This window comes from Diabrotica virgifera, chromosome 7, assembly GCF_917563875.1.
Source record: "Diabrotica virgifera virgifera chromosome 7, PGI_DIABVI_V3a".
Taxonomy (NCBI): Eukaryota; Metazoa; Arthropoda; class Insecta; order Coleoptera; family Chrysomelidae; genus Diabrotica; species Diabrotica virgifera.
The window spans coordinates 189,104,823-189,130,277 of record NC_065449.1 but is presented as its reverse complement, the minus strand read 5'-3'; the positions used below and the strand labels follow the sequence as shown (position 1 = coordinate 189,130,277).

At 32.3% G+C, this 25,455-nt stretch overlaps 1 protein-coding gene across 3 annotated transcripts in view; it reads right to left on the bottom strand.

Moving 5' to 3' along the window:
• Window positions 1-25,455, bottom strand: part of LOC114337598 (transcription factor RFX3) — a 245,114-nt gene that overhangs the window by 81,439 nt on the left and 138,220 nt on the right. For all 3 annotated transcript variants that reach the window (XM_050655821.1, XM_050655823.1, XM_050655822.1), the window contains one exon: window positions 12,514-12,676. In XM_050655821.1, the coding sequence (XP_050511778.1) occupies window positions 12,514-12,676 (163 nt within the window). The remainder of the gene's footprint in view (window positions 1-12,513; window positions 12,677-25,455) is intronic.

Below are 25,455 nucleotides of genomic sequence, written 5' to 3'. Positions count from 1 at the left end.
ACATCCCGATCATGACTTGTCGCGGATAACTGTCCGACTAAACCTTCAACCATCAAACGCGAAAAAACACCGTATTGAAAATGAAACTGTTCGCATGGCCCTAAAGAATAATGGGGATCAAGTGGAGTGTTAATAATTTGATCACAATAAACACAAATGCATCTTCCCCCTACCTGTTACGCACACGTCGGAAATATACAACACACGATACAATCCTAGATTTAATATCACAAAGAGTTACGCGAAAAAGGAGATTAGTGAGTTCGAGAGGTGGAAATACTGACTTAAATCCAAGGGCGGAGATGAAAATTGTAAATACTTACCTACCTAAAAATATACAGGGACAGAACAGTACTATTTTAAATTATCCGAAATCAATAGCGATATCTATCTACCTATATAAGGATTTTTACAGCTGTCGCTGCCTTCATTCTTTCAGCCAACGTCTCTAGTCCTTTCGGTTCTTCTTCTTCTTTAGGTGCCGTGTCTGTATTCAGACGTTGACCGTCATCATGTTTACAATTTCCTGAAACCTCTCTCTATCGGCTGTCTAATATGTATTACGCAGCCATGAAAGTTTCTTTCGACCAATCCATCTCTTTCCCTCCACTTTTGGCAGATGGTATTTAGGTCCTCGAACTATATGGCCGAAATATTCTGTTTTTATCCTCTTTACGATGCTTATGAGCAGACGTTCTGAATTCATCATTTGAAGAACATCTTCATTGGAAGTGTGCGAAACCCACGATATCTTTAGGATTCGTCGATAGCACCACAATTCGAATGCTTCTATTTTGTTTAGCATTGTGGTTTTTAACGTCCATGTCTCACAACCATACAATAAGATAGACCACACATAACATTTCAGGACCTTCTTTCGAATATTCATCGACAGGTTTCTGTTACATAAAACTGGTTTCCAGGTCATAAAAGCCTTCCGTGATATTTCGATCCTAGTTATTATTTCTTCATCAGAGTCACAATTTACATTTAACCAGCTGCCAAGATACTTGAAATGATTCACCCGTTCTAACTCCTCTCCATCAAGAGAAAGCTGAGCTTGATCTATATTAATCTTTCCAACTACCATCCACTTTGTTTTTGAAATGTTGATTTTAAGGCCTCTCCGATAACTTGCTTCACTGACTAGATTTAGTAGTGTCTTAAGATCTTGTAAATTTTCAGCAAGAATGGCTGTATCGTCAGCGTATCTAATATAGTTGATTACTTCTCCGCCTAGCCTTACTCCCTCTTGTCTGTAAAGCCTCCCTAAAGATATCTTCAGAGTACAGATTAAAAAGGGTGGGTGATAAAACACAACCTTGTCGTACTCCACGTTTTATCGGTAGTTTTTCAGTACGACTGTCTCCAATTTGGATAGAGTCTACTTGATTGTAATATATCGTATAAGTATTTCAGCAGTCTTACATCGTAGTGGTCAAGTCCTACTGCCTGCAGGCAATCGAAAAGTGTATCATGTTTGACTCGGTCGAAGGCCTTCTCGAAGTAGATGAATCAAACATAAACGTTTTTTCGGAATTGACAACTTTTTTGTAAGAGAACGCGCGTAAAAAATAGTGCTTCTCTAGTTTCTAGACCATTTCTAAATCCAAATTGCTTATTACCTATTCTAGTTTCGCACAGAAGGAATACTTGGTTTTGTATAAGGGGTGATACACACGCGAGTAAGTACGCGAACTTACGGCTCGACGACCTTTTTCGCGCGTGTATCACAGCAAGTACGCGTACTTTAAGTCCGCCGAGTAAGTACGCCGTCGATCCAACAAGTTTGAAATCTTACTCGTAACCCGTACATGTATGTGACTCGTCAAACTGATTAGTCTAAAATCGCTACATTTGGTGGGCCTGCTTTTCTTTGGTAATGTTATAAACAGTAACTCCAACCAATCATCTGGTATTTTCCTTCGTTGTAAATTTTGTTGAAGAAAGTAGTCAAGTAGGTAATGTTTTCCTTATCTATAAGTTTAATAGTTTTTTTCCTTATCTATAAGTTTTTTCCTTATCTATAAGTAGCTCAACAGGGATTTGATCTGGTCTAGGTGCTTTATTGTTTTTGGCTTGTTGTATTGCTTTTATGACTTTCGACTTCAGTATACTGGGACCTCTGTCTAATTGGTTGTCACAGGTAGTATTTGGAGCATTTTCTCGAGAAGCATCATCAAAAAGGTCACTGATGTGTCTCTCCCATTCTTTGCACTGTTGTTCGTGATCACAAATTTTTCCGTCTGCGGTTTTAAGTACGTGAGCAGTTTTCTGTTTTCTAATTCCGGATGTATATTTAAGTTTCTTGTGGAGGTTAAAACTGGCATGCTTTTTTTGAAGGTCTTCTATTTCTTTACATGAATTCTCGAGCCAGGATTCTTTGGCCTGTTTAATTTTTCTTTTTATGAGTTTGTTAATTTCACGGTATTTGATAATATTTCTATTTTTGTATTTCGTTCTGCCATTCTCCGTCTCTAAGGCAGGCCGCACATCAAAGAAACATGAAACGTAAATTACGTTTCATGGAAATAAACCACTGCTAAACAAATATATTTATATCCGGCCATTTATGAAACTCTCCGAAAATAAAAATGTGTCATGAGCATGAATCACACTCGTTTCATTGGTAGGCGGACTTTGAGATTTGTTTAGCAGTGTTTTCTTTTCATGAAACATGTTTTTCGTTTCATGTTTCATGTTTTTCGTTTCATGTTTCTTTGGTGTGCGGCTTGGCTTAGGTCTCGTCTTTCCATGGCCTCGTCCACTTCATTCCTTCATGATCTTCGGGGTCTACCTCTTCTTCTCTTTCCTATTGAGCTCTAATCCGAAATCTTTGATATCCACCTTGTACGATCTGCTCTCCTTAGGCAAGCCGCACACCAACGAAACATGAAACGTAAAATAAAACACGGCTAAACAAATCTTGAAGTCCGTCTACCAATGAAACGAGTGTGATTTATGCTCATAAAACATTTTTATTTTTGGAGAGTTTCATAAATGGCCGGACGTTTATTTATTTTGCAGTGTTTTATTTCCATGAAACGTGATTTACGTTTCATGTTTCTTTGATGTGCCTTACATGTCCATACCAAATTAAACGTTTTTCTTCGATGTAGCAGTAGTATATCTTGTTCTACTGCCATTCTTCGTTTTATCGATAGCGATATATTAGCGATATATTATTTCACCCAAGACTAGAACAAATATACCTATACTTCCGGTTTTTATATTACTTCCGGTTAAAACATTGTAACCGAAAGTGATACATTGCAGTCCCAGAAATGGTACACGTAATATAATCAATCCATGCGAGTTCGACTATTTAGTTCCGGTTTTGATGTAATTTCCGGTTAAAATGTTATGACCGGAAGTTTGGCAAAGATTACTCAAAATATACAACACGTCGGAAATATACAACACACGACACATCCTAGACTTATCCTCATCCTCATAAAGAGTTGGCGAAAATAAATAATGAAATTAAAGGATAAATATCTAAATATGATAAATTACTAAGAGAGTAGTAGAAGATTTCTATAAAGAATAATACAGAAGTCAACAAAACCATGATGAGCAACTGAAAGAAAAGTTAAAAACGTTAGTTCTAACTCTGGCTTTTATCTATAGCATTTAGTTTACTTGTAACCGTTGACCTGATGATGCTCTGCATATTGTAGAGAGCGAAACCGGTCGTCGGAAGTTAAACAATAAATGATTGCGAGTACGTCTGTTTTTTTACTTCATTCAAAATGAACTCGCATATGCAACCATTCAACATTTGAATAAGGCAAGACTAGCTTTTTTGCTACACCGGTACAAGGAACTACATCAAAAAAATGTTACAAAAATCGAAAATATTTTTAAATATTTGCTTGATCTTATAGCATCTTTTTACAACCAGACAATGTTCTAACTCTGGTTTTCATTTGTAGCATTTAGTTTACTTGTAACTGTTGACCTGATGATGCTCTGCATATTGGAGAGAGCGAAACTTGTCGTCGGAGGTTAAACAATAAATGATTGCGAGTACGTCTGTTTTTTAATTCATTTAAAAGTTCGAAAATTCAGGAAAAACATTAGTCGACCAAGGATTGGAATTGATGAGTAATATATCAACAGAAGAAATAAGGAATGAAAAGAAATACAGCTCCGGGAGAAGAAAATATCGTTATAGAGTCCGCAGAGACTGGAGGAGACAGACTTTTAGAGAATATAAAGGAATTGTTCAACTTATCTCTGCACCAAAGTGAAATACCTACCTAATACCTACAAAAAGGCACATTGCACTTACCATTTTATTACACAAAAAGGGCGATCCAACCATAGGCGTAACCAGGGGGGGTTTTGGGGTTATAACCCCCCATTGGGATGTACTTTGAGCTTTATACGCTTAACACCATACCCCTCAGAGACCTTCCAGTAGTTGTAACCCCCCCCCCTTTCCAGTAGTTGTAACCCCCCTTAGGATCATCCTGGTTACGCCTATGGATCCAACAGACTTACTTCAAGAATTACCGACCCATGAGCCTGTTAAGCCACCTCTCTCAAATAATAACAAACAGTCTGGAAACAAAATTAGATTTTTACCAACCTACAAATACATACAAGAACTCTTTGGCGATAATAGGTCCAAACAAACTCCATCCTACATAAGTAATGGCCACTTATCAATCACATCAGATGAAGTGGAAAAAGCAATATCACTATTAAAAGATGGCAAACTTCCTGGACCTGACAATGTATTTGCTGAACTCTTAAAACTATTTAAGATCGACGTTATCCAACGACTACAAGGATGACAGGGATATAATATACTATCACCCCTTCTACTGTGTTCAACATATTATACTCCGAGGAAACTTTTCAAGAAGCAGTAGTGGATGTATTCGCTGGTATAACACGGTGGTATTCGCTCTTATCTATCTCTATTAACTCGAAGAGTTACACAGCAGGACGGATCGCATACTTGCAACTTTTTTTGGTACGCGGGATCCAGGCCTATTATGGCTAGGGATATTTTAATAATTTAAATTAAAAAAGAACTGCACATTAATCAGATAGTAGTAATAAGAATAACTCTATAAGTGGTTTCTTAAAAAATGCAGAAAAGCTTGAGGATAGACTCAATTCCTACGTTAACAGAAAAGCACTGCAGATGTTTGATAATTTGATAACTTACATAGGGCTTAACAGGAGGCTACCGTGTGTTCTTCTTCTTCTTCGTGCGACTAGGATTACTCCTGTTTGTCTGCCTCTTATTCTGTTTCAGTTGTTGTTGACTGTACATTGTCTTTCCACCTTTTCGGCGGCCTTCCAACGGTTCTTCTGCTATACGGCTTGTTTTTACAGATGTTCGCTAATCTATCTGGCCCCATTCGGTTTACGTGTTCGTTCCAGTTTTTCTTTCTTGTTTTTATCCACCTGTTAATATTTTGAATTTTGCATCGTTCTCGTATACTTCTGTTGCTTTGTCTGTCTCTTAATGATATGCCCGCTATTGATCTTAATACTTTCATTTCGATATTGTTGATTTCTTGTTTCGTCTTTCTTGTATCGGTCCTTGTCTCCGCTGCATATGTTAGGATAGGTCTTACTGTTGTCTTGTATACTTTTATTTTGCTTTCCGTGATCAGATATTTGTTTCTCCATATGGTTTCTAGGAGGCAACCACTTACTCTTGCCGCTTTTGTTGCTTGTGTTGTGGTCTCTGTTCTTATATTCCTGTCATTAGTGATCTCTACTCCTAGGTAATTGAATTTCATTACTTGTTCTACAATTTTGCCGTCTATTTCTAACTTGCATCTACGCTGCTCTTTACTTCTCACTATAAATTTAGTTTTTTCTACTGATATTTTCATATTAAGTTTATTTGCTGTGATATTGCAAGTGTGGAGCTGCCTTTGTAGGTCATCCTCGTTATCAGCAATTAGTACTGCATCATCGGCATAGCATAGTATGGTGATTTTATGCGCTCCCATGTGGTAGCCATGTCGTTTTCTTACTTCGTGAATTATTTGATTCATCACCATATTGAATAACAATGGGCTGAGCGAGTCTCCTTGGCGGAGTCCTCCTTTTAGTTATATGCGTTCTGTTTCTCCTGTTGACATTATAACTATGGTCTTGTTGTTCTTGTTAATTTCATTAATTATCCTTATTATCTGGTGGTCTATTTGTTCAGTTTGTAATGAATTTAAGATGTCATTTCGCCTCACCCTGTCAAAAGCACTTTTTAAATCTACAAAGCACATGTATGCTGGTTTTCCATATTCAATAGACTTTTCTACTATTTGTCTGATAATAAAAATTGCATCTATTGTGCTGCGGTTCTTCCGGAAGTCTTGTTGTTCATCTGCCATGTACGCTTTTTCCTCGATTTTATCTTTTATTAGTGCCGTCAACAATTTTAATGTGCTGTTCATCAGACTAATGCCTCTATAATTTTTAGGATTTTTCGAGTCTCTCTTTTTGAGTATCGGTAGCAGGAGACTTTCCTTCCATTCCGCTGGTACTACTCCGATATTTATTATATCGACAAATAATTTTAGGAGTCATTTGAGTAGTGTTCCTCCTCCATAATTTAGCAGTTCATTATTTATCTTATCAGGACCAGGTGCTTTTCTATTTTTTTAAACCGTGTGTTTAAAGAGCAAATTATACTGTAAAACAAATAAACTGTTCTATATTATAGGAACATTGTTCTATATTAGAGGAACATCTAAAATAGATCATAGAAGACATTTTTAGGATTGTTGTGAAAATTGTAGATTAGTCAAATAAGACTTCTAACAATAACCTTATAAAAAATGTTGCCAGTCTAAATTAATAGTGAAGCGCTAAAGAAAAAGAAAGCTTTCTCAGTGATAATAAATTCGAAGCGATTCCCGAAAACCTCCATTGTTCTATTATGTATTTCAGCGAATTTAATTTTTCGTTTTAATTGAAATAAATGTTACGCTGCTGATATTTTAGCTGATATTTACCCAATATGATATGTCCTGTAGCATAATAAGAAACGCTAAAAACGTGATTCACCTATAATCCGATCTGCACAGGTGACGTGTGCCTGTCGCGTGTCCAATCAGGTGAAAGTATAATATGCTGTGCGTATCATCCCAGCCGTATCAACTATCAAATAAGGGGGTTGTTGATGCTCAAGTGTAGGGATGGTGCATCAGCTACGCTAGAATTAAGCTATCTAATGAAAATCTTCTAATTAATATAATGGTTGAAGGTATTGGTATCAGGTGGCCCTATTGTTGGGATTAACAATGCTTGTTCGGAAGACAACAAGGTACTAAAAGCCATCTTATACTAAAATGTTATGCAGATATTATAAGGTAGCTTGTATAATTAAGATATTATTATGTTTTATATAAGTACATTTAATTGAGTAGGTATATGCATCATATTAGGTTATTAAACAGTGCTTTTCAGATAAAACTATCCACCTTAAATAACTTTTGAACCACTGATTTTTAGAAAACACGTCAAATCATATTTGAAGGGAGAGACATTATGCCATATTTAAGATTGCCGGGAAAGGCACCCTCTCACCGCCCGTATCATACCTTAATTTTTTTCAAATTACTTCCACCTTTTTTTATTTTATATTTGGATTCTCCTCTTTGTACTAATTTCAAAAATGTATAACACATGATGCTTAAAGTGATTAGTTTATGAGAAAAATAAATACAAAAGCAAGAAAACTGGATTGAAATATTTTTTTAACAATTTTATTACATACAAACATTTAGAATAAACATTTCACTACCAAAAATTTTAACAATAATTATTCAAAATGACTTTTGAAATATTTAATAATTATTAAAATTTTCAATAATTATTGTTAAAATTTTTGGCAGTGAAATGTTCATTCTAAATTTTTATTCAATCCAGTTTTCTTGCTTTTGTATTTATTTTTCTCATAAACTAATCACTTTAAGCATCATGTCATGTGTTATACTTTTTTGAAATCATTACAAAGAGCAGAATCCAAATATCAAATAAAAAAGATGCAAGTAATTTAAAAAAATAATGGATAATTAATAGTGCCTTTTCCGGCAAGCTTAAATATTGCATGATGTCAACCCCTTAAGTGTTATTTGACGTGTTTTTGCGTTTTTTCTAAGAATCAGTGGTTCAAAAGTTATGGTGGATAGTTTTATCTAAAAAGTACTGTACAGTCACTAATTAAGTATTAGCTTATTTAGGCTTATGTTTAAAAGAAGTTATAGAAGTTACATTTATGTTTGGAAAATTAATAAATAGAATAGAAAGACAGCCTATTTCTGTCACGTGAACGACTATTCTTCTTCTTCAGGTGCTATGTCCGTTTATCGAACGTTAGCGATCATGTTGGCTATCATAACTTTATTCGCAGCAGATCTGAAGAGCGATTCCGAAGTGTGACCACACCATTGCCTCAAATTTCTTAACCAATATGTTCTTCTTCTTCCTCCACTTCTTCTGCCTAATATTTTACCCTGCATAATTAGATGTAGAATGCTATATTTTCCGGATGTCTACAAACATGCGCAAAATACTCGAGTTTTCTAGACTTTATCATTTTTACCAGTTCTCTGCCTTTCTTCACCCTGCTCAGAATAATATCATTACGAACCCTGTCCATCCAGCTTACTCTCAGCATTCTTCGATAGCACCATAATTCAAAGGATTCAACCATCTTAAGCATTCTTCCTGTTAAGGTCCATGACTCAACTCCGTAGAGAAAAACGGAAAACACGTAACACTTTAAAATTCTTGTCCTAAGACTCAAATTTATGTCATGACCGCATAGAATTTTCTTGTAACGGAAAAATGCTAATTTGGCTTGAGCAATTCTGCAACGTATTTCGGTGGATGGATCCCACTTATCAGTGATTCTGCTTCCCAAGTATGTTATAGCTTCAACTCTCTTAAGATGTACATCATTAACGTGAATTCCAGCATCGATGACATTATCCTTACTGACGACCATATATTTTATTTTTTTGATGTTAAGGTGGAGACCATAATTACTGCACTGTGCTACCACAGAATCCAATGGATATTGTAATTCGGTATCACTACTGGCAATCAGTACAGTGTCGTCTGCATATCGGAGATTATTTATCAGTTTCCCGTTTATCACAACTCCACCTTGTGTAGTACTGAGTGCCTCTTCAAACATCTTTTCTGAACTAATGTTAAAAATTAATGGTGAAAGAATACATCCCTGTCTTACTCCACGTTGAATTTGAATCTCTTCTGTGTGATCACCGTCTACTCTAACTGTGGCTTTTTGATTCCAGTACAAGTTAGCAATGATTTTTAGATCTTTATCGTCAATATTAGTTGACCTTAGAACATCTAACATCTTAGTATGTGATACTTTGTCAAATGCTTTTTCGAAATCAAGAAAACATAGGTGCACATCAGCATTTACATCTCTACTCCTTTGTACTAATACCTGCAACCCAAACAGGGCCTCTCGCGGACCTAGTCCATTTCTAAAGCCAAATTGAGTTTCGCCCAAATGTTCTTCGATTCTTTTATATATTCTCGCATGGATCACACGCAGAAAGACCTTAAGTACGTGGCTCATTAGGCTAATGGTTCGATGATCATGACATTCTTTTGCCTTCGCTTTCTTGGGAATTGGTATAAAAGTAGATTTCAGCCAATCATGTGGTAAGTAACCATGATTATATATAGCATTAAACAAGTCAACCAATACTTTACTTCCGCAATCTCCTAGTAGTTTTAGAACCTCTGTGGGTATTTCATCAGGTCCCATGGCCTTCTTTGATTTTGACAAGCGTATAGCATCTTCCACTTCACTTTTAGTTATAGGAGGTCCACTATTCGCGTCCGTTATGTTATGTTGTATTGGTCGATCATCCTGAAAAAGATCCTCAATGTATTTCCTCCATCGGTGCAGTTTTTGTTTGGTGTCAAACAATAGATCTCCATTTGAATCAGCTATCGCACGACTACTTATATTTCCACACTTTGCTAATTCTTTTACCTTCTTACGCATGTTGAAAGAATCATATTTTCTTTCATACTCCTCGATTTCGCTACATTCTTGGGAGAACCATTGCGCTTTAGCACTCCTTATTTTCCTTCTTATTTCAGTGTACAATAACTTATATTGGTCTTCATTGCGATTTCTGTGTAATCTTCTTCTTTCCATCAAATCGAGAATTTCCTGCGTCATCCATCTTTGTTTTGGTTCAGCTTTCACCGTCTCCAATTTCCCTTTTATATGAGTCTGAATGATATCTCTTATATTTGTCTTCCGGTGATACTTCAGTGATACTTTCGATGTTTTCCATTTCTCTTTCCAAGTCTGTTACAAATATATGCTTAACGTTTGGCTCTTTAAGCGCTTCTAGATTCATTTTAGGTTTTGGCTTTTTCCTAAATATGTGTTTTAATCTTACAGTCATCTTAGCCAAGAGTAAATTGTGATCTGATGGCACATCCGCGCCTGGATAGGTTTTGACTGACTTTATAGTATTTCTGAATCGTTGATTGACCGCTATGTAGTCTATCTGGTTACGGACAATATTACCAACTGCATCTGCTGGCGCTTTCCACGTATATAGGCGACGCTTAGGTAAGTAATTTGAAGAAAGTATTCATTATACATAAGTTGTTTTCGAACGACTATTACCATTCTTTAAAGATATTTATAGATCATAGAACATGGATCCATTGAGGCCTGTTAAGGCAGTTCAGAAACGCACATGTAATGCGTCATGTAATTGCGGTATCTCGGAGAGGATATTTCGGAGAAGTAATAGCATTAGATAGGATGAAATAAATAAGTGTGTAAGGGAAATCGTCGACATCCAAGAACTTAAGATTTGCTCCAGTTAATTAATCGCCATCCCAGGATTCTGGAAACATGTATCAGCTTTATAAAGTTCTACTGGATGGGTACAATATATTTTTAGTCACTTGGTTGTCTTTAAACAGTGTTTGCCGCCTGCGATCTGATAACGTCGCAGCCATGCAAGATATGGTTCACTTTTTCAGGATCTCCTCTACAGAGTCTGCAGCTCAAGTATCCATGAAACAATCCTATTGTACGCAGATGTCCATTGACCGGCGCATATCCAGTAAGGAAGCCTATTAAGGGGGGGGGGGGGGTATGGTTTGAAATATTTAATTTTTTTTATTATTTCAAATAAAAATGCATACTTTCAAGAATACTCTCTGAAAATTTCAAAATAATCGGATTAAAATTACCAGAGATACAGAGTGTTCAATATCCCTATCTTCGACTCGTTTTGCCGCGACTTCGCGCCAGCAGGCTTGATCGTAGTGAGAAACGTTAAACAACTGTTCGCCTTCTCTTTTGTAGATTACTCCTCGATTCAAAAAACATATTCCAATGTGCATCACTTTACGATTTGGCAGACAAATAAGAAGATGAAGATGCAGTTGTCAAAACTTTAAACGCATTTTTCTCAAAACTGCTTTTTCAAATGCGGTGGACATTGTAACTGAAAAACTACTAGGCCGATCTACCTGATATTTTGCACGTATTTTCTTTAGACATTTCATGAGGTAACAACGTCGAGATATTTTTCTTTTTTTGCTTATTTTTTGTTCAACAATAATAAGTCTGTTGATTTTCACAAAACTTTTACCAAAAATTTCATTTTTTTGATTTTTGAGTGATACCAAAAATTCAAAAATCATTAAAATAAAAAAACTCGACGTTGTGACCTCGTGAAACTCATAAGCTAATTAAATCTTTTCGAATTTTTTGTTTCTTATGATCGAGTGACGAGTTCTGATGTCCACCGCAAAATCCATTTTTTTTGTGAGCTGCCTGTCAAAATTTGTCACCAATGGCTTATTTTTCAATATTTTGGATTGGATTTTTTTCTAAGTATTCTTTGAATTGTACTTAATATGATTATTTGATTTAAAAATAAAATAATTGTACCATAGCTTCGAAAAAAATTCACAAAAATGTGCTTGATATGTTGATTTCAAACCATACCCCCTCCTTAAGTGCGTTCGCGGGTGCCTGTCAGCGACAAATTAGCAGCAAAACGCATGCGCACTTTAAAATGATATAAATAATATCGTTAATAGATAAATACACAAGGTATATTTACCTAGTATAATTTAATAATTAGTTATTAATATTAAGTAAAAGTAAATATACCTTGTATATTTATCTATTAACGGTATTATTTATATTAAGTGAGGTTAGAAATTGTCGGCGACAATTTGTCCACTGTACCCGCGAACGCACTTAATATAACTCTGAGCTGATAACTGCTTATTTACCGCAGTACTACAGCCCTATTACCACATGTCTATGTCATGTTGCCTTCGGATCTAGGGTTTTTTCACGTTGCGGAGGATCGTTTTTCGCACTCCCAATCTGTTGTAGTTGCCCAGATATAACGGGTGGCCAACGTTGTTAGGACACCCTGTATATTTCCAAAAACGGAAATCTAATAGAAACTAAGTTTTTTGGTACATAAAATTGATAGAAATTACCTGTAACGGTGATATAGTGAGGAGACGCAGTCGCTAATGGATCAGCTTCGTGGTTCTCGTTTTGCTGCTCGTTGGTAGCAGTGCTTTCGTTGCTGGAATCCGCCGCTTGTTCCAAAGCGGAGACGTCTATCACTGGAACGCCATTAACGATTGTACCCGTTGTCTGAAACATTAAAAATAGGTTATTTTTGAAGATTATGTGTTGTAAATTATCAATCACTTTTTTTAATATATACACTTGAGTCTACGAGTCTTTACCCGTGCGTCATTAATACCTGGCGAGATAAAACACATACGTTTTATCTAGCATCATTCTCTTCTACGCATCAGAAACCAGCTATCGCCTGTTATTAAGTAAAAACACATGTTATTTTTATGAATGATCTAGACTCAGTACATTGAAAAGAGATAGGTACAAAAAAAGACGATTGGGGATGTTTTCACATATTTTAAGTACAATGTCTGACGTTTTGGTTTGTTTACTTTTGTGGCTGTGAGTTTGTTGAATTTTTTGCTGTTATTTTGTCGAATTTTTGCATTTTGAGGTTTTTTATAGTATACAAACAGTTGTTTTCACAACTAATTTTATATTGGAGTTTGAAATTTTATGGTAAGTTTATGTTATTTTACGATTAATTTTGACAACGTACAGAGCTAACCTCATTGACACAGTTAAGGAATGCTTATGTTTAATGTTCCGCCAAAGTGAATAAAATACCAAAAAGAAAATATATGTTATTGAATTTTTTTATAAATTGTTTATTTATTTATTAATCAATGATAATAAAAGAATTTATTAAGCTACTTCAAATGTAGCTGTAATTATGCACCAAAATTTTAAAAGCAAAACTTAAATTTTACATTCTATTTATTTGATAACGTCAAATTTTATACTATAACCCGTAATCGGAGTAAGACCCACTTTCTGTTGCGTTTAGTAAATTTCCGACTTATTTCGTATGCTTTAAATGATGACGCACGGGTAAAGATTCGTGGACTCAACTGTATAAAGAGTTAAACCTATTGTTTGGGGTTACCGCTAATAAAATATTATAAGCTATATTTATTAACAAATACAATATGTTATTCCCACAACTTCCATAGTTGTAACCGGAAATATTGTTTTAAATTCGCCGAGATGGTACAACGCTATATTACATCGCCGGGATTAAAAATTTTGAAATTATTTTTCGATATTCGTATTGTTGGAAGTTTTTGACACACGTACAAAAGAAAAAAAATCTAGATCCATTTTTTGCCGAAATAGCTTTTCCAAGTTTAAAAATTCATAATTTCTTTATTTATCAATATTAACATTTTAAAGTGCGTGAGTACATCTGTCAACCCTATTACTTAACAATGTCATACATAGAGTTAAAATTTTAGAATATTTTAAAAAATAATGATTTTCGTAGCGATCTTAAATGAAAACTTTTGACATGAAGAGTGGTGCAGTAGTACTTTGCAATATCTTTGTCAAGATAGCGTATAAAAATAATAACATAATGACACATTTTACAAAAGTATTCGTCAATTTGTTATAAACAATTTTGTTTCAATTTTTTTTTCTCTAGATGTGATAAATAAAAATTGACACGAAAGATTTTTTATAAAAAAAAATAATACTGAATTAGCATTAAAAATGTGTTAAAGACAATGTGTTTTTTCTTTGTACAATATTAAAATATATACAGTGTGTCCACGGTTGGGGTGCCCAAGAGGAAAAACTTTTTTATTTTGAATTTTAGCGAAAAATGTCATTATTGATAAAAAGTTTTGCTTGTTCTAAAACCCCATAAAACGAAATAAAATTCAAGTTTTTCAAATCATGCTTAAGTGGGGGATTTACCTTATCAAGAGCAAGACCTGCGGGGATTCGGTAAAGGCGGAGGTAGATATTTTGCTACTGATAGGCGGAGCGTAAATACTATAAATTACGTTTCTTACAATAAAGTAATCTCCCTTATCTCTAAGTATAATAAATACGAGGGGATTTGAAATCTTTGAAATAAGTTTAAAGACTTATTTTGCAGTCTGCAATAATAAGGAAATAAGGAATACCTTGTCATGTACTTTCCAATCGGCGGAGCCACTTTATAGAAGCAAAATATTGGATTGCAAAGAGTTCGTAGTCCTGCATTTTTAAAGCTTATTTTTGATTTTAGGCTCACGAAAAAATTATGTAATGTAGGTAAAAGTCCAATCTGTGTTCCTGTGGAGAGAGTTTTTAAAAATTTTATTTAGGTTTCCTTAAAAAAAATTGAGAAAAATGGGTAAAAAACCGACATTTTACCAATTTTTTTTAGAAAAAACTAAATAAAATTTTTAAAAAATCTCTCCATAGGAACACAGATTGGGCTTTTACCTACATTACATATTTTTTTCGTCATCCCAAAGTTAAAAATAAGTTTTAAAAGTGGGGGACTACGAAAGCGTTTCAAATACTGATATTTACAAGGTAAATCCCCCTCTTAAATGATTTTATATTGAGATATTGTTTCGGATTATTGCCTTTTATAAAAAATCTTACAGGAAAAATATACACAGTAACCTATCTATGACAAAATTTAAAATCTCTGTCATCTTAACAGTCAGAGATAAAAGTTGAATTATTTTGAAAATTCCACACCTGTAATTTTGAACCAATCAAAATACGTTATTTTGACAGATCACCATGGCAACGGAGGTATTTTATCGGAAATTTTTTGCTCGTGGGGTACCCAACAGCGAATTATAGTGGAAATTTTTTGACGTTTACAATAACAGAACATTTTTGACAGACTGGTTTTTATTTGTTTACATAATTTAGTTTTGATTAATTTTCTATCACTTGTAGTTACTCAAAACTTATGTAAAATTGAAGAATATACTATTTTCTATCTTGAAATGGTATTCCCATTCAACTAAAATGAGTAGAAATTACGAATTTGAAAGCCTAAATAATTGCTGACAAGCTATGGCGCGCTATTAATCTGTTCATGCAGCTTTGGATTTTCAAATGCAAATTTGGTGTGGAATTTTCTTACCGAATACCACGCGAAGTCAAATTAATATCCGGAAATTTTTTTTGATCATGAATATTTTTAGAAAATTTCCCTCGTCTGCGACTCGGGAAATTTTCAAAATATTCTATATTAATATAAAACAATACTTTTTGAGTTATTAAAGATCAAAGATTTTATTTTTTCGTAAAAAAATGCATGTTTTAAAGCAGTTTTTCACGTATAACTCAAAAAATATAAGCTTTTAGAAAAAAGTTATTATTACCAAAATTAAAGATAATAAAAAATTGAATACATTTCTCCTTTAAAGAACTACACTTATGTTAATTCAAAGTAAGTTATTGGTAATTGAAGGTATATTTTTTTCGATGAGTACGCAAATCTAAGTATTCAAGCTTAAATAACGGGAAAACTATGCATTTTATAAAATATACCTACTTAACACTTGTCAAAGTACTTCGGAATAACTATCAAATGAGATCCATAAGACGTTAATAGCATCAAAATTAAACAAGTTATGATGAATATAAGAGAACTTTTTGGAATTTTTTTGGAAAAAGTGAAAAATAAAACATCGCCATTTCCACAAAAATTAAAATTTATAGAAATCCTTAAAAGAGTTTCTTTATATTAGCATAAGTAATGATTTTGACAATTTTGACCGGTTTAGAATACATGTTTTTGAAAAAAAGATATAATTTAAAAAAATCAGAATTTTTCAGATTGTCGTTATTTTCATTTTCTTTTAATAACTCCAAAAATACTCAATATACGAAAAAAATTATATATAATCAAACTTTATTTTTTTCTGTACCAAATATTTTGCCTTTTTTAGTATTTTTGTAGGGTACAAAATAACCGAGATAGAAACGTTTTAATCTTAAATTTTGCCTGCGAGAACCATGTAACTGGGCAATTTAACCTTTTATTATTAAAAAAGTAAGGGGTCTAAAAGATTAAATTTAACGTGGTTTAGAAGCCCTTAGTTTTAGCTTTCAAATGGTTTTTAGGCGAATCTCATGTCTCAAAATTAACGGAGTTATTTAAAAAAAAAGAACAATAACATTTTTTGGAAAAATTTTTAAAATATGTCTTTTGAAAAATTTTTGGAGCATAAATTTTAATGCTATCAACTTGTTCGTAAGCTCATCTAATAGATATTTTTAAATACTTAGACAAAATGTTTAATAAGTTTGTGTTATAAAATGCATAATTTTCCCGTTATTTAAGCTTGAATACTTAGATTTGGGTAGTCGCCTAAAGAAATATACATTCAATTACCTATAACTCACTTTTAGTTAACACTAAAAGGTTTTTCTAGTAAGGGATTTATTTCGTATTTTAATATCTTCAATTTTGGTAATATTAACTTTTTTGTAAAAACTTATAATTTTTGAGTTATTTATGAAAAATCGTTTAAAAACATGCATTTTTCTCACGAATAATTAAAATCTTTGATCTTTAATAACTCAAAAAGTTTTATTTTATGTTAATAATTTTATATAACAAATTTTGCTTATAATTTGTCTCTCTACCGCAATATGGGGTTATTTTTAATAAAATAATTTTCACCCCCGAGAAGGGGTGGCATCCACCCCCAAGGTAAAAGCGCAAGTTGACACCATGTCATTTTTGTTCCTTGAGATATCCTCTAACCACTTACCAAATTTCATCCAAATCGATGGAGGTTCAACGAAATCGGAGGTAATAGCTCATATCCACCTTCAGTGACTCCACTAATATTACTTAATCCCTTGCATATGTTTTTATGAGGCTTGTTCCAACTAGCGGTCAAACCAGTCAGAAACTATCAGCGAATAGTCGACCTTATGACTGCATTATGTTCTCGCACTGGCCAACTGTTTGCCGACGATTTCTGACTAGTTTGACTGTTGGTTGGAACAGACCTATTGTAATACCAAAAATACCACTGTCAGACACTAAACCTAATAGATGCAAATATTTTATTCTACAGGGAAAAATAATAGTTACTTATAAAATTCAAAGTGTGATTCCTCATTTGAAGCTATTTTTATTGCCAATTTAATGCAATAAAAAATAATCTTGAAATCAACACCAGAAAAACAACAATTTCAGTTTTTAGTTAATTTGATTTATTAAAATGTGATTCCTAATAATTATTTTATTTTTTGCATTGAATTACTAATTCTTTTTTATATATTAGAATATTTGCTAATATTTTAACTTGAAAACTAATGTCAGATTTTAATAACTAAATAAGATACAAATATACGTAGCGATACAAATATTTTATATAAAGAGAACACAAAAATTGCTTATGAAGGTACCAAAGATATATAGAAATAAAGGCAAAAATTAAAAAGTATTTTTCATCGTTCCCCGGTAAACTGCAAACATCTGTGAATGAGTTTATTATCTTTAAAAAATATTAGTTCCTTTACTTTCCAATCGGCGGAGCCACTTTATAGAAGCAAAATATTGGATTGCAAAGAGTTCGTAGTCCCCCATTTTTAAAGCTTATTTTTGATTTTAGGCTCACGAAAAAATTATGTAATGTAGGTAAAAGTCCAATCTGTGTTCCTGTGGAGAGAGTTTTTAAAAATTTTATTTAGGTTTCCTTAAAAAAAATTGAGAAAAATTGGTAAAAAACCGACATTTTACCAATTTTTTTAGAAAAAACTAAATAAAATTTTTAAAAAATTTCGCCATAGGAACACATATTGGGCTTTTACCTACATTACATATTTTTTTCGTCATCCTAAAGTTAAAAATAAGTTTAAAAAGTGGGGGACTACGAAAGCGTTTCAAATACTGATATTTACAAGGTAAATCCCCCTCTTAATTTTGTAACCAATTTTATGTAAATCCCTATTGCACTAAGTTCGAAATTGTAAAAGTAATAACTTGGGGGAACAACCCTTTAGCTTCTTTGGATTATGAAACCAAACTTTGTCTTTCTCCTTGAAACATCCAATTATATAATAATTAAATAATTATTAATCAAATAATTTTAACAATAAAATTGATCACATGATAAATTCTTTTTTGAACGCTTAACATTGTCGAAAAAAAAATGACAATTCGCAAATTATTTATCGGAGTTGACAGTTACTAAGCTACATTCTGGCTTGGCAACACTAGATTATTGTTACGATTTCGAACTTAGTGCAAAAATTTATAGGGATTTACATTGACTACAAAATTAAGCAGGATTTGTAAAACTTGAATTTTATTTCGTTTTATGAGGTTTTAGAATAAGCAAAACTTTTTATCAAGAATGACATTTTTCGCTAAAATTGAAAATAAAAAAGTTTTTCCTCTTGGGCACCCCAATCGTGGACACACTATATATATGTATTTTACATTTAACTTTATAATCTAACAGGCAGTATACTAAAAATTGTGTATATAATAATTGTTATTTTTTATTCACGTACAAATATTTATATAGAGGTTGTCCTCCATTTTTTACATATTTTCTTTTGAATTCACATTAACTTTGCGAGATTTTGCCCAAAATGATTTGTACAAAGAAAAACGTTTTTATGTTCTTTAACAAAATTTTATTATTTTGTTAAATTTTTAAAATAAAAATTTGTTTTAATACTGTTTTGTGGTTATCTTTGGTGTCAACTTTTATTTATCACAATATCAAAGAAAAAAACATTTTTGAATAAAATATTGTTTATAACAAATTAGTGAATATTTATTGCAAAAAGGGTCATGCAGATGTTACTATTTTTATACGCTACCCCAAATTAAAAAAAAAACATTGAAATTGGCCCATTATTAATGGAGATATTGCAAACTACTCCTCCGCCAATTTTCAGGCAAAAGTTTTTATTTAAGGTGCTATGAAAATCATTATTTTTCAAAATATTCTACAGTTTTTATCATGTGTATACATGGGCATTGTTAAGTAGTAGGGTTAATAGATGTACTCACGCATTTTTAAATTCTAATATTGATAAATAAACAAATTATGAATTTTTAAACTTGGAAAAGCTATCTCGGCAAAAAATGGTTCTTCAATTTTTTTTTCTTTTGTGAATGTGTCAAAAACTACCAGGAACAGGAATATCTAAAAATAATTTCAAAATATTCAATATCGGTGATGTTATTAAAAAAACAAGTTTTAAACAAATTACACCAATTTTCAAACGCCATTTTGGACGAGTATTTAATTGAAATTTTAATTTGTCAATACATTTATCAAAGATATACATAAAAGCAAAAAAAATGAGACCTTAAAAACTTGTATACTCTATCGGCAACAACCGCGTTTTTGCAATTGAAAAAATGGTAATTTTTTATATAAACAAATTAAATATCACATACTACTCAATATTAATCAACCAATTTTTTTTTCATTTTATACGCTCTGAGCTTCGCTGGTGTCGCTCCTAGCGGTTACTAATTTAACTTTCACCGGTAATTTTTAAATTTATTATTTAATTGTTATCGCTTAATATTTACAACGCTAAAAAGCAATTAAATTGTAATAGATTTTTTTAAGATTTTGCTAATCATTTTGACGTTCTATTGATGAAATATCAATTTCTTACTTCGGATACTTTCGGCCATTATCATGTAGATGGCGCCAAGATTAATTTATAATTACATATTACAGAACATTAAAAAACGCAAATTGAGTATTTAAAACGTAAGTATATTTAAGGTAAAAATATAAACCACAGCTTTGATCAACTAATATTTTTTATAATTAATGTTTTTAATTTTAATTTAAAATTAAACACTTTGACATTTATGTCAAATTTCCGGTAAACGTTTACAGACTTGTCACTACTGGCGCTCACGAATTTATAAATATCCCCTCTACGTACGAGCTCACAGCGTATACTGGTACCGTAGCGCAACTTTTTCTGCGAATCAAAATGTTTTATAGTGCTTAATTATAATGCAAATAATATTTTTTTGGAAACTTGTTTTTCAATTTTGATTTACAATTATTTAAATAAATTATGGGTCAAATTTAATTTAGTAAGTCTTATACAAAAGATTGTTTATCCAGCTTTGCAGAAAAAAATTGTAAAAACCTTGATAAAAACATGAATTACCGCAGCAGTTAAAAAATGTAAATTATGAGCAAAAATTGCCCATTTTTAATTATTTAAACAATGATCCCCTCATATGAATCATATACTTTCTTGAAAATATCTTTTGTTTTGACCTAAACTTTGATAAAAAATTTATTCCAACCTGTACGGAATTACATTTTGATTAACATGTATTGTAATTTTATTTGATCTGTCTATAAAATAAGAAATAAAGTAATCACGAGCTTGTATGCACAAACATAGACTCTCTTTATCTCCACAATTATTAAAATCTCATAGAAAATATGACCTAATAAACTGGAAGACAAGGATGTCGGGAAAGCTAAAAGAGGAGATCTAAAGGAACTTTAAATACTTCGGAGTAACAATAAATAGAGGGGAGACCGATAGACAGGGAATCAAGGGGAAGTAATACCAGGGGAAATTAACAGTAATGTCACAAAGATAAGAAAAGGAAGAAAAATAAACACGTACAACACAATTGTAAATAATTTCTCGCTAGACAATGCTGAAACTTAGAGATGGACAGAATACGGTAAAAAAATATTGGGGCACTATGAATGGGGATGGACAAGTTAAATTTGAACACATAAAAAAATTATCTGAATTTAAAAGACAATTAGAGAAGTAAAGTAAAATAAAATTCTTGTGACCTGGCTCAGATCTGCAGTTAGGATTTTCATTCCTATAATTTCAGGCATCAATGTTAATAGCAACAAGTTAAACCATCACATATTCAGCCGTATGATGGATGACCGAAGTTATCTTGTTATAATCCTCGAATTGGTGTGATGTATCATATTTAACTTAACTACTTGCGTTATTTCTTGACAGTTCTTGAGTTATCTGATATATCAACTGTCACTTTATAACGCCACGTTAAACCTCAAGTTACGAGATAACTTTGTAGTTATGTAAGGATATATAAGATCTTTTGACTTGTTTTTAGACAGAAATCAAGTGAATTTAAAAGCTAATAATTTAATAATTAAGAATAGAAAGGTAATGTAATTTTAAAAATTATACAAAAATCAAATCGAGAGATATAAGTTGAAATTTTATTTTAAGTACCTACTGAGCTTTCTGTCCAGAGTTGCCAGATGATATTTTATAAATCCCCCACTTAGAAACTGAAATTCCCTCAAATTGAAGCTCAAATACCCCAAATTTAAATGTTTGCCGCATTTTAATAAATTAGTAGTCAAATGAAGAGAACAGTGAACCAAAATTATAGTACTTATCAACGTGGGCCCAGGCAATAATTAATAGTTCCTATCGTCTTCGATTATATGGGAGTATAATATACAGTTCTATGTACATTCACAAAGGGCCTAGCCGGGTAAGATGGTGAAAAGTGCCCCCAACCCAATCTAAATTCCATATAGGCCACTTTTTAGCACATATAGAGGAACTCACTTTCTGAAATTTTTAGCCCCCTAGGTGGTCACGTTACCCCCCTAGAGCCTAATTAGGCTTTTTATGTTTTTATTTTTTATCTCAGCCGCATTAAGAGCTAGCCAAAAACTTTATTTAAAAAAGTTGTAAGTTTTAAAAAGATCTATATGAAAAAATTTTTTTTTATTTTTTTGGCGGGAAATTCGAATTTTTAGAACAATTTTAAACTTTTAAATAAATCTGAAAAAAAAACTGAGACACTCGTTTTTACGAAAATTAATTATAATGTGTATTTTTGCACAATCTTTCACCCTGAATTTTTTCAGATTTTTAAAATTGGTGAAACGTACCTTTAAAAATAAAAAACCGCATTTTTTCGGTTTTTTTTTTCGTTTTTTTGATACAATTTTATACATATTTTTCAAAAAATGTAACACCGTCACTAGAATAGGTAAAAAACTGAAAAATAATTGGGATTTGCTTCATAAAAATTTTTTGTAACGCCATCCATTTTCAAGATACAGGGCGTTGAAGAAAACAAAATTTTACATATTTTTTACGATTTTGCCGAAACTACTGGCAACATTGTAATAAAACTTGGCGGGTTTTAAGAGGTAGTTATTGTGCATGTTTTGACATACAACTAAGGATTTAATATTCATCATTGGCGCGCATAGGGGTAATGGTCTGAACTTTTCAAAGAAAAAAAGATAGTACGCCACTGACATATTTCAAATTAACAATCATTTTTGAATTCCTCGTTCAATTTGCAATAAAAAATCTATATTCTCATTTTTTCATACGACGCGCTGTTTTGCTGCAAAAAATAAAATATCTTAACGCTTCCAAAGTATTCGAATTAATTTTGATAATGGATGTATGAGTTTATTATGTATGTAGATGTAGAAACTACTAGAAGTTCGAATACTTTGTAAGGGTTAAGATCTTTTATTTTTTGAATAAAAATGGCGCGTCGTATGAAAAAATAAGAAGATACATTTTTTGTCACAAATTGAACGAGAAATTAAAAAACGATTGTTAATTTGAAATATGTCAGTGGCGTACTATCTTTATTCTTTAAAAAGTTCAGACCATTACCCCTATGCGAGCCAATGATGAATATCAAATCATTAATTGTATGTCAAAATATGCATAATAACCAGCTCTTAAATCCCGCCAAGTTTTATTACAATGTTGCCAGTAGTTTCAGCAAAATCGTAAAAAAAGTGTAAAATTTTGTTTTCTTCAACGCCCTGTATTTTGAAAATGGATGGCTTTACAAAAAATTTTTATTAAGCAAACCCCAATTATTTTTCAGTTTTTTACCTATTCTAGTAACAGTGTTACCTTTTTTGAAAAATATGTATAAAATTGTTTCAAAATACGAGAAAAAAACTGAAAAAATGCGGTTTTTTATTTTTAAAGGTACGTTTCACCAATTTTAAAATTCTGAAAAAATTCATGGTGAAAGATTGTGCAAAAATACACATTATAATTAATTTTCGTAAAAACGAGTGTCTTAGTTTTTTTTTCAGAGTCATTTAAAAATTTAAAATTGTTCTAAAAATTCGAATTTCCCGCCAAAAAATTTAAAAAAATTTTTTTCTTATAGATCTTTTTGGAACTTACAACTTTTTTTAATAAAGTTTTTGGCTAGCTCTTGATGCGCCTGAGATAAAAAATAAAAACATAAAAAGCCTAATTAGGCTCTAGGGGGGTCACGTGACCACCTAGGGGGCTAAAAATTTCAGAAAGTGAGTTCCTCTATATGTGCTAAAAATTGGCCTATATGGAATTTAAATCGAGCTGGGGGCACTTTTCACCATCTTACCCGGCTAGGCCCTTTAATTTACCATGACCCCTTAAAATCCGCCATAATTTTCCGCCCCCAAAAAATCCCACTACAATTTTTGCTTAGAAAAAATTCCCTAGACGCTTTCAAATTACCCCAAAATTGTGGGAAAATACACCAATCTGGCAACCCTGTTTCTATCTACCCTTTGAAACACCACCGAACCCGAACAGCTGTTTGCTGTTCGGCACTATTCGGTCATCGACGGTGGCCGACGATGGGTATTTACTTTTACGGTCATCTACCCATCCTCTAGCATGTTCCGTACGATCTCTCGCGCTCACTCCAACTTGTACTGTTTCTACATAGGGTTCTCTTTTTTACGTCAAACTTTGTTCCTCAAATGTTATTTCTAATATAACGTTGAAAAATAACTATCTCATAACTGTGAAGTGAAGAATACATCACACCGAATTTTACCTAAATATTTATGGGCATCGTTATACCTGAGAGTAATCTTATAACTCAAACGTTAAAGATAACTTCGGTCATCCATCACACGGCTGATTGACGACATCGTGATTATTAGAGCTCGGAAAATATGCACTTAAAAAACCCTAAAATATGCATGCAAATATGCACAAAAAACAGTTGAAAGTTGAAATATGCACTAAAATATGCTTTTATGGATATTGCATATTAATAAAAAACGCAGTAATCCTTGTTTTGAAGGTGTTTAATTATTTATTTTATGCCAATGGCCCTAGCTCTCGAGGATCGAAATAAAAAATATTTATTTTTTGCCAAAGTCACAAAAAATATTTATTGAAATTTCAATTACCTACATCATTATATTTATTTATTCTTTATATTTATCGCCATCATTCTTTATTATATTATTATTACAACTAAAATTATACATTACTAAACGTTTTTCTAAATTTTCTACTGAAAAACTGAGCCTATCTGATAATAATTGTTTATACATGGAAAAATGTCTTTCTACTTCACATAAAGTTGGGAGCAAACTTAAAATAATATTGTATAATTGTGGGTTCTACCTATACCTTTAACAGTAAATTATCTTCACATTTCCCCATCTTAATAATAGATATTATCTATTTGAATTATTTTTTGATATCCCTCATTTTTCTTTAACACCCCACCGTGCAGAATTTTTGATACACTTTGGTGGTTTCACCAAGATGTTTAATTTTTTCATTTAATGAATTGATAATTTCATTACTTTGGTTTAATAAAATGTTTCACTTTTCTAATTTAGTAATAATTGGTTCAGCAATATTTACAAAATTGGTTTGGATATATGTCAAATTACATTTTAATACGGTTTTTTAAAACATCCACACATTTTTTTATAGCACCTGAGTTATCTACATCGAAACTACAAATGATGCCTCTAATTCCCTCAAAATTATCGGTTATGGAATTTACAGAACTTAACCATGTTCCCCATCTAGTTATCACAGGTTCAGGTGGTAAAGACACATTAGGTAAACACTCTACCCGCAGAAGGGTTTAAAATATTTTTTTTTATATTTGATACAAGGGTATTGATCATTGGAAATTCTGTCCTTCCAGTTTCTGCTACTCTATTTAAAGTGTATGCTAAACACGTAGCAAATTTGAAAAAAATATTTTTAAATGTTGTCCATCTTGGTTCATTTGGTGCAGC